The 10,891-nt window shown below is 39.3% G+C and overlaps 1 protein-coding gene across 2 annotated transcripts; it reads right to left on the bottom strand.

Moving 5' to 3' along the window:
• Positions 1–5,408: 5,408 nt before the first annotated feature.
• GPX8 (glutathione peroxidase 8 (putative)) lies at positions 5,409–9,913 on the bottom strand. 2 transcript variants are annotated; one of them, XM_068423232.1, is made up of 3 exons: positions 9,698–9,913; positions 8,820–9,081; positions 5,409–6,177 (listed from the first exon to the last, which is right to left on the bottom strand). In XM_068423232.1, the coding sequence occupies exons 1-3, from the start codon at positions 9,902–9,904 to the stop codon at positions 6,014–6,016; spliced, it is 633 nt and encodes a 210-aa protein (XP_068279333.1). In that variant the 5' UTR covers positions 9,905–9,913; the 3' UTR covers positions 5,409–6,013. The 2 variants fall into 2 exon arrangements, with proteins under 2 accessions (XP_068279333.1, XP_068279334.1); XM_068423233.1 differs by lacking the exon at positions 8,820–9,081 and having other exon boundaries at positions 6,014–6,177.
• Positions 9,914–10,891: the final 978 nt, after the last annotated feature.

Below are 10,891 nucleotides of genomic sequence, written 5' to 3'. Positions count from 1 at the left end.
TTGACATAGATCACAAAACCTGGTGAGACTGCAATATGCAGACTGGTGGAGTGGGAGGTAAAGGTGTAAAAAGAATTGACCATAGCAAAAATACTGAAGCAGGAGATGAGCAGTGCCCTTACATACAACGACAGTACAGCATGCTGAGAATGTTGCTCCAACATAAATATTTTACGTAAGTGACACCATGGGAAAAGCTGTGTTGTTAAAATGAGCAATGACTGGACTCTAGGAGAAGAAAATTTGGTTGGGGGGTGAGGGGGAGCTACTGGTGGAAACTCAACAGAATGTAACAGTCTGGCAGTGCGTGTTAGCTGGCTGTTGTCTCTGATGTGTCAGCAGCTGCTAGCTGCACTCCATATTGTTTCATTCAAAAGCATCGTGGAAAACTCAGGTGGCCTCCTCTTGCTGTGGAATAAGCAGAAGTCAATTAGCCAATGCTTTTCTGTGGCTGCTAACAGCAGCACTCAGGCAAGTAAATGTTTCAGTGTTTTGTTTTGTATTGAGTTAACGTTTATTTTGAGTGATTTAAGACCAGTTTTTAAGAAGCAAATGGAAGGCTTGAAATTTGATATTCATTGATGTTTATGCTAAGTGTCTAACTCGGTGGCTGCTTTCCAGCATGAATTCAAAGGACTTTCCATCAAAACGGATGTTGTAGGTAAAATTTTACGTCCATCCCGCCTAAATCCTTAAGCTTGAATCTTGGTATCTTTATGCATCCTCCATTACGTGACTGTAAATGGAGGTACAGTGTGACTCATCACCTAAAGTTAAGTTGCACTATGGAGTAAACAATGATAATTCTAATTTTAAAATAACCTGAAATTGACTATACTGAGTTAGACTCTGGGCTCATCTAGACTAAGGGCCGGATTCCAACAGTGACCATAAACCCATGCCCAAGGGAGAAAAGGACTGAAGTAAATGTGTATGATACTAATTAACTTGTGGAGGTAACATACTATACTGATGCTCATACAACTAAGGCAAGAAACTGCAACAGTATGCAGTTCCTTTTGGACAGTCTGGGATCTGATTCTAGTCATATTCCACATAGGTTTTATACTATTACTTTAATTCAGGGCTTGCTGAATCAGAAACATATATGTGCTATTTATTTCATGTCAGTATTTACTGCTTGAACTTGTACATATACATATATGAAACACGAACATCAAAACAGGTGAGTGATGCTGAATTTAGGTAGAAAATAAGAGATGTTTCCAGGCATGTTATTTCGTGAGACATCTCGCTCTGTATGGACTCTATGTCTGGCAGGCAGTGTACTGCTAGCTGGCTGCTGTATGTGAATGTAGCAGTGGCTACTGCACTGTCACCCGCTGCAAGGCCAGCTCATCGCTGGTTAAAGGCGGTTCCTTCTGTAAGTGCTGGGGTTCTAATTTCCAGGCATGCACGTGGTGCATCTGTGTGTGATGGGATGGCAGTGTATGTTAGCTGGTTGTAATTCTGACATCAGCTAACATGCAGTTGCTATGCTTTTCCACATACCTTGATCATCAAAATGGAGAGCTACTACTTTTGTATAAGGAATCTTTTGGGTCCACTTAATTATTGCTTTTTTTGACTGTCAGGCTTATTTTTGGTATTATAGAGGTATCTTGTATTTCCGTTATCCACTGTTATCCAAAGAATTGTGAGAATTTTTGGTTGATTTAGACTCTGGTTTTCATCTTCTTTTAGATACCAAGGTAACAAGAAATTTATAAATACTTGAAACAGGTAAATAATTCAAACATTGCAAACAATTCTAAGCTCTGGAATTTTTCTTAAAGCAAAAGAAGCACAGTTAAAAACTTCACGTGAGTTTTAAAGGCTGACTTTTAAATGTTTTATAATGATACTTGGCAAATGCAAGTTTGGTTTTTGGGGGGTGATTTTTGTTTTTTTTTAACTGCGTAATCAGATGATGGAAGGGCTTAAAATCACTTTTCCTAACTGTCTGAATGCTATATCTGAAAAATAATTAGCTTCCCATCTATAAAAAAAAAAGATAAGTCAACTTTAGAGTTTTTCTTCTCCCCTTACTTCTCAGAATAACTTAATTTATGAACAGTGATACATTAAAACAACTGCATATAGTCTCACCAACCAGGGACACAATTTGAATAAGACATAATATTATACTTAGGAAGAATAAAGCCTGAAAGCATATTGATCCGTTTGATTCATGTTACACTGCAAGCTTCTATCAAACATACTGCCACAGGCAACAGAGTGTTACCTCTATCCTCATCCTGGCACTTCAGGCACTTATGGAATGCAAAAGAAATTCTTTGTTATTACTTGCTTTCTCTGGGTGCTGCTATATGTGCCTGGCAAAGTGAAGGTCTTCTAGGAAAGAAACAGCATCCATGTTTGTGAAGGTCTGAAGAATTAGGGTGATCCGACCGTTGTGTGTGGTGATTAGGCAGTGTATTGTTAGTTAGCTGTTCCTCATACATCAGCAACTGACTACACTGCCACATTAGCACATCACCGTTGAGACAAGAATGTAAGTGCTGTTATTATAAATATCTCATTGGATCCTTAGCTGGCATGGGGACCAATGCCTGCTGAGTTCCCCTGACTGAAAGGAGCTGTGCTAGGTTATGCAAACTGAGTTAAATGTAGGGTATAAAAATAAGTGTAACTGTGTTCGACACACTTAGCTAATCCAACTGGTTTCTAAAGAATTTACTAAATTATGTAAGTATTAAGTAAGAGTTGCCGGTTTGGGTCCTATGTGAATATGTCTCTCTTGCACCACTAAATGTTTACTGGAGCGTTGATGTGTGGGTTCAGCAAACAAGTATTTTCTGATAATACTTGAATTAACAGGAACATGTCCAAGTAGCAACTGAAATGGATTTAGAATATTTGCACTCCCAGGCAATTTTGTGGAAAGAGGAGCTGACTGTTAAATAGTATGTTGGAGATAATGAGGATATGTCAGACCTAAGGAGTGAGGGAAGCATGAGATTGGAATGAAGGAAGTATTAGGATGAAGGATGCAATAGGTTATGCTCAAATGGAGTTGAAAAAATTCTAACACTCATGGACTGAACGCTGTTAACCTTCTTTTAGAGGGCAGTTTTATCTCAAACTGGTTGGATTATTTAAGAATCCAATAAATAGGTTTTAATCTGTTTATAGCATTTGTAGTTTAGTATTTTTAATATGTTATATCCTACATAAACTGTAAGTGGATATTTACAAACATGTATTCATATTACTTTGTTGGCTTTTGACTAAAGATAAAATGTGTGCTTGTATAAGTGTTCTAACTTTCATTTTATTTACTTGCCTTTCCAAGTCTGTGTAGATTTGGCAGTTAAAGATGCCTTATTTTTATCCTGGATAACGGGTAACTTGGTTTTAAGAAAAAAGTGATTAGTTTGTCAATGATCTAGCCTAAATATTACATTGGAAGAGCTGGTAGGTCTCATGAAGAATTGGTAATACAAACATACTGAGTTTTCGGAGGAATGTTAATTAACAGTAAACTTTGAAAAACGTAAACTCTGTGTAGATTCAGGACTGAATGGTACCTTGATTCAAATTTCTACAGAAGATGGTTGTAGTGGATTGTGAGCAAACGGTGAAATAAGAAATTAAATGACTGTTTTTTCAGGCAAAACCTTATTTTTCTAGGAATCTGAAGTACAAGTAATTCAGGAAGCAGTGAGTTAAATAATTCTGTCCACTCATTTCCTAATATTCCATGCTTTTTCTGAATACCAGGAAAGATATTTGATCTTAATGCTGGCACTGAGTTATTTAAGATTACAGTGTATCCTGTGGCAAACAGAATATGAGCTTTAGTGAGTGAATGAGAAGGAAGGTGTACATGCTCCCTTCCCTCGTGATCCCTTCCAAACTAGAAATGATACTGCACTGTTAATCTTTCATAGGTTATTTAAAGAACTACAGTGAAATTTCCCATATGCTGAGTAACTCTCAGGCAACACCAGGACTAAAATAGATCTTCTTCAGGTGTTCCACTAACAACACTCAACATTTCTTTATACCTACCCTTTTTTATTCAGTGATACGAAAAGCAGTGAGCTATAGCAGTGCACACACGAATGGACATGCATGTTTTGGTCATGTGTGTTTTAAACTAAAGATATTATCCACCATTTATGGGGAAAACATTGTGTCCTGCCACTTAGTTCCGTGGAATCTAGACTGCTCCCAGGGAGGGGAGAGGATCCATATCTCAGTTCCCTCTGCTCCATCAAAGCAGCAGGGACACGTGACAAAAATCCTCTGACATGTTCCGCCAAGTGTTTCCAAGGCTGGAACTGTATATGTATGAGGAGACTGGAGTAAAACACAGGACCTCAGCATAAGAACAGGTGCTATCTGGACAGAGTGGATGTGGAATCTTGTGGGCTAATGGCAAACAGCTCAGAGGGTCTAAAACACCAGCAGTAAGCATGTTTGGACAACTAGATCCCTACCTAGGCCTTAACTGATCTCTGAAAGTTAAGAGTGGCTAAAATTGTCCTGCATAAGGTTTGACTTCCCTTCCAAAATGATGGTTGTCATTATTGAGGGTGACTTTGTTTAATCTTCCACATCAGTATCATTTCTCAATCTTTTAAAATCTTTTTAAGTCCTTATCCTTCAGGGTTTTCTGTGGAATTCTCAATGAATTCCATAGATGAATGAAAAAATACTTTTTTAAAATTGCTTTTGAATTTCTCACCTTTTTAATACAGTTAAGTGGCTGTCTTTATTGGAAAAAGTTTTGAAGCACTTCAGGTATTTTCAGTCACTGTTAGTCTTACAAGAGAACAGCACTAATGCTACCAGTCCTTTTCCATATAGAAAACTCTTCTGAGACATTGGTTTCTCATTTCTATTCTCTCAGCCCTCCTTTAAGACTTGGACATCTGGGATGAGGTTCCTTATTCCAATTTACTGTCTCTCTTCATCAAACAGATAAATCAAAATACTTGGCAGTTTGAAGTAGAACAGTGAAACAGAACTGGAAATGGGTTTGCAGTTACATGCAGGATTGGGGAGATTGCAGGGTGAGAAGAGTGGGGCTTGAGGCATGAACCTTCATCCCCTTCTTCTACCTCTAGTGAAAGACTCTTGTTTTATTCCTGAGATGTGAGGTAGATAGCTGGGCAGCATTGTCTTGGACTGTCTCAGAAAGATGTCTGTTACCGTGCCAGGCTGCTGATCTTTGTTGCCCCTTGAATCCTACTGTAAGCAACAACGTATATTCACACAGGCCCTGCCTTCACCCAGGTCAGAAGACTGGGAATCCAGCAGGTGAGCTCACAGCGGAGGCACTGTACTGCAGTGCAAAGGTATGGAGAAGGCTAAAGAGGTTAAAGGTGTTGCTGTAAAGGTGAAATGTAAAATTAATCAAAATACAAAGCAGGCAAGGAAACAATTTTGCATTTTTTTTCTTTTAATAATTTTATCTTCTATGTACAGTTTTTTACAACTAAGTTGATAGCTTCACAATTCAGTAATCTTCCTTGAGAAGATATTGCAAAGCTGGTATCTTCAGTTGAATTTGTCTCTAAAAACCCTGGTATGATGCCTCTGGGCCCCATGTCTTCCAGTCAGGGCAATTATGTGTTAATGGAACATCAAAATCTATTTGTTACTGGTAGATGGGGAAAAAAAACTCTTCTGTGCAAATACTGAGTAATTTATCAACAAATCCTCTTCTTTTTAGCTTTCTCCCTGCTGGTGACAATTGTCATTAGCTATTGTCAGCAATTTAAAGAAACATTCAGAAACTTCATGCAAATTGAAGGTCCATCCCTGCAAGGTACTGAGTGCTTTGCCATTCTCAGTAACTTCAGTGGTTCTCAAGGCCATTGCAGGAGCCAATCCAACATTAATAGACATAGTATAGCTGAAAATACTAATGCCAAAGAGAAGTAAAATCACCTGATGGTTTAGCTTCTAGCAGCATTTCCCAGGAATGTAGTAAGGCTGTGTACCTATGCTATTGAATTGATTCACAGTGTGAATGGCTTTTTCAGAGGTCTTCTCTTTTTTTCATTATAATCTGCCTGATTAATGATGCTACTTCTGGCTTGATGCTTTCTATGGGCTCTTCAGGTCTCCAGAATTTCACAACTTTACCCTCAGGGCTGACAAGGTACTTCCAGAAATTCCATCGAGGCTCTTTCTTCGAAGAATCTGTAAGAATGGCATCAGATCATTTTAGTGACTTACACTTGTCATTGTTTCATTACCCTGTAGTGATTCTTCAGCTATGTATGTTGAAGTAATCCAATCTTGTTCTTTGCTAGTAGTCTGGGCATGGATTTACTGGTTGGTGTTAATGATCTGAAAAGAGGGAGGTGAATGATGCTCTCCCCTTCTTGTGAAACTGTTTAAGATTTCTTACTTTTACTATGCTCTCCTTCATAGTGAGGAGGATATGAGGGCTGCATACTCATTTGGGGAATCCCCAGTTTTATATTGGTTCAGGGGAAGTGAAATCGGAGCAGGAAGTCGTACTGGTGATGGCTTAACTCAGCTCCTTTCATCCCATGAGGCAAAAACTCACTGGTATCTTTGCTACCATGAATACCTGGCAAGATAATTTCTTAGATCAAGAGGCTACTGGGAAACTATGTGGCTCCTAGAGGAGGCAGAAGCAGTTTCTTGACTCTGCCTATGTCCTTGGAGAGTGTCACAGGTTTAAAGAGAAATCTCTTTTTGAGTGAAGAACTAGAAGAAAACTCCAGGAGATTTTGACTGGGGAACAGGGGTCCAGTGGGGAATAGTGCTGAACCCTACACTGATTCTTGGAAGCATGGGCTGAATTTTGCCGTTGGACTACATTTGTAATGTCATGACTGTAAGGGGACACCATGGCAAGAAAATGGGTATGGTAAAGCTCGTGTCATGGAGGGCGCTCTGGCCCAGCTAGTAATTACATCTTTGCTGAGTTGTTTTACCCAGAATCAGTCTTGAAGTAACATAACTCCATCTTTGAATGTTCTTCCAGTGCCCATTAACTCGTACAAACACATAGGAAGCTAGCCATTGTTTGAGGAAATGTGTGGCCACAGACCTTGCACTGGCCCAACAAAATGCCTTACTGGCATGAAACCAACAGGAATCAGTTGTGTAAAGGCCTTGGCAGCATGTTTATGCTGCCAGTGGATTTCTTTTGCACTAGACTGTCTGACAGTGCTAGACAAATTGTAGCTAGCAGTCACAGTCACAAGGGGGTGTAGCATGAAGATATTCAACCTTCTGATTGTCAAAGACAGCTACATGAAGAAAACAGGTTCTTCTTTAATTGAAGATGCACAATAATTTCATGTGGAGCAGAGGAATGCAGGGGAAGACAGAGCTTATTTCAAAATATTTAAGTACCAGAGGATCTTTCTCTTTCTTGTTGGTGAGCAGCACGTCAAATAAGAACTGAGTGAGTGAATATGGCTGTTCTGTTTCTGTATATGTACTAATATCTGATAGTGATTGCACTGGTAGTTAGATTCTGAATTCATCCCAGCCAGCTGGTACCTACGTGCTCTAGTCTCCTCTATAATGAACTGAGATGCACTTCCAGAGTGCATTCAGTAATTCCACTGGACATCAGGCAACTCAGAGCAACAAGGCTTTACCTGAGGTCTTTGGTGACATGCCCAAGGGGAGGCAGGAAGAAACACAGTGACAATAGTGACCACTTAAATGACTCTGAAATTATAATATTTTTCAAGTACACAATAGGTATCACAGAGGATATGGCAAGAAGCAACAGACTTAAGTGATGTAAGAAAGATTTCATTTAGATGTTGAAATAGCTTTCTGACAAGAGGAGCTGTGAAGAACTGGAATAGACTGGGAAATTTTGGAATCTCTATACTGTAATAGCTTGGAGAAGCACGTGTAGTCCTGATTTGTGTAAATGTGATCCTGTCTTGGGGCAGGGAGATGGAATACAGGTTTGGACTTTCTACCATATTTTCACAGAATCACAGAATCAATCAGGTTGGGAGAGACCTCTGGGATCATCGAGTCCAATCATTTTCTAGTTAAAATGATGTTGATAGTGAAGGGTTATATTCTAATTATCCTTTCTTTCATGTATCAGGGTTTAGTATGGGTCAAAGACCTGGCCAAAGCTCAGGAAAATTCAGAGAGGCTTTTTAAGTTGGCTTTGGGTCTGTGGGCTTTTTGGTGAACTGGAGAGTTTAATTTTGTTTGTGAGAATATGAGGCTCTTAGTCAGTAAATGGTTACTGTAACAGGAATCTTTGTGTGAGTGGGTTTTGCAGGCTGGGTCCTGAAGTTCACAAGACAAATTAATGCAAACCAGTGATTACATGTACCTACAGTATATATAATCCTGCTTTACAATATAGTTTACATAAAGGTGGACATATGATTCTGCTAAACAGGAACCTTCTCACCTGCATGTGTTTATGTAAAATCTTCCAGTAATTTTAAGACCTCCCATAGTTACAGTTTTGTCCATAAGAAAAGTTGTTTTTCAACAAAAGTCACATAATTTGAAATGCGATTTTGTAGGTGGGAGTCCTTGCACTCAAGTTTATACATCCACAAAATGGATGTTTCTAGCTGGGCTGGTCACAGTAGGCTGTTTTTTTGTAATCAGTGGAAAGAAAGGGATGCTTTCAGGGTACAACTCTTCTGACCATATTTTTGATATCCACATTGAAACGAGATGAATTGTATGCTGAGTGCCTGTTTCTCTCCATAGACTATGAAGACCATGATTTTTCCTGACAAACAAACTCAGACTGGAATTTAGGGAGAATACCATCGTTACAGGCAGCTTGATATATAAAAGAAAACAGTTACCTATTAGAAATTTAAAGGCGGGTTCTGCTTCTGATCCTAGGATCTTGATTTTGTGGAAAACAGGGAAGGTTACTCCATAGTTTCCTTTGGCAAAAGATTCTATTTCCTGGCTTGAACTAGGCTCTGATTCTCCGAACTGATTGCAGGGAAAAGCCAGCACAGTGAAGTGGGAGGGACCAAACTCTCTGTGCAGTTCTTGCAGCGCGATGTAATTTTTGTCTGTGTGTTGGCAGTAACTGGCCACGTTCACAACCAAAGTTGCCTTCAGAGAAAGGAAGTTATAATAGTAAGAAAAAACCCTCGAGATGGCGTAGAGATTACAATTAAGTCTTAAAATGGCATCTCTCACTACCACAGTCATTCCTGCCTGAAGACTAAATTTAATCTGTCTGATCATAATTTCATTAAACAGATAAGGATGATAGAAGAGTAAGATATATACTGTCACACAACTTGTTTTAAAAATCCAGTAAATGGATAAACTTAAACTTAGAGCTTTCCTTAAATATAAGCATGTAAAAAAGCAGATATTTAGGACAGGCACTAAAATCATATTTACTAGATCAACTTCCAGTATTCAACACAACACGCTACCGTTCTTAGCTAAGAATAAAATGCACAAATTGTATTGTTAGCCTATATTGAAAATGAAAAAAGAAAATGAAAAAAATTTTTTCTTGATTTATTAGATCTAATACTTAATTCCCAAAGCAGGCCTAGATAAAACAGATTTCTCTCCAGTTTACTGTTTGAAGAACAGGAATTTAGCACAAATCTCTGCCAAAAATTCCAGTAATAAAACTTTTTGTTTACCTACAAATGGACACCTGTTTTTCAGTAAAGATTCAAGACAAAGATATAATGAAGTTGTAACTTACTTTTCCTCTGTACTTCTCCAAGGAAACGATCCTTCCTCGCGAATCCTTGACTTCGAAAGAATAAAAATCTTTGATTTTAGGTTTAAAAAATCTGAGTTGCAGCAGGCAGAGAATGACGGTACACAGAAACATTGACAGAAAGACAACAAAGACCCTGGCTTTTGGCACCGAGTGTTTCAGAGGATAAGTAGTTGTGAGAGGCTCCATTTTAGAAATCTTTGGAGAGGAGCCTGGGCAGGCCTGGAATGTGAAGGAGGAGCTGAAATACGAAACTTGGAGCTTGGACTAGAAAGAACAAGCTGCTCATTTTGTCCCTGTTGTGGAAGTAGCTGTTTCATTTCACAGTGCCTCTGCTGGGCTTCAGACCTCTTGGTCAAAGTACAGAAATCTCTCTGAGGAAAAAAAAAAAGAAGAAATTAATGAAAAGTGTGTTCCCATCACCTAAGGATGCTGACTGCTCTGTTTAGCTGACCTGTGGCGATATTCCACTGTTTGTCTGCACACGGTCTTGAGAGCTGCTGAGGCCTCTCTTGTGGGTCTGTGGTGCAGCTCTCACACATCCCCCGGACTCCTCAGGTGTCCCTGGCAGAGTTGTTCAGTAGCAGGCACCTATGCTGTTAGAGAGACCTGGAGAAGCAGTTTGGGGCCAGCTGTTCATGTAGGAGGGCAGTATGGCTGAAACCACCCTGTTCACAGCCTCAGTCCTGCCTCTCATCAGCTGCTGTGGGATCACAGGCAGCTTTGTTTGTAAAACTTTTACATCATGTGGGACGAAGAAAAACTCCTTGTTTATAAGCTGGCGTAAGGGAAGAAAATAAAATGTTTTTTTTTTTTTTGTAATCAGGGGGTGGCTGATGGTGGAAAATAGGCTGCTTTTTTTTTATTGCTACTTGCTAACTGGCAACTAGCTGTGCTGAGATGAGAAGGTGGAAGGTCTGCACAAGAGAAGAATGAGTTAGCCAGGAATCTCAGGCCTAAGCCAGGTAGCTCCAGTGGTGTTTTGCAGAGGCAATTGTGAAAGCCACTCTGAACTTTAGAGCCACATAAGTCTGGTGTCTTATCTGTCTTTATCTTATTGTTTTATATTTTAAAGATGTTTGCCTGTTGCTCTTGGTTTCTGAAGATCCATCAGTGTGGTGGTTACAACTCAGTTACAGAAAACCAAAAATTTTTGTCTTTTTTCATGTCTTCCCT

Source organism: Nyctibius grandis, chromosome Z, assembly GCF_013368605.1.
Source record: "Nyctibius grandis isolate bNycGra1 chromosome Z, bNycGra1.pri, whole genome shotgun sequence".
NCBI lineage: Eukaryota > Metazoa > Chordata > Aves > Nyctibiiformes > Nyctibiidae > Nyctibius > Nyctibius grandis.
This window is presented reverse-complemented; position numbering and strand designations above follow the sequence as displayed.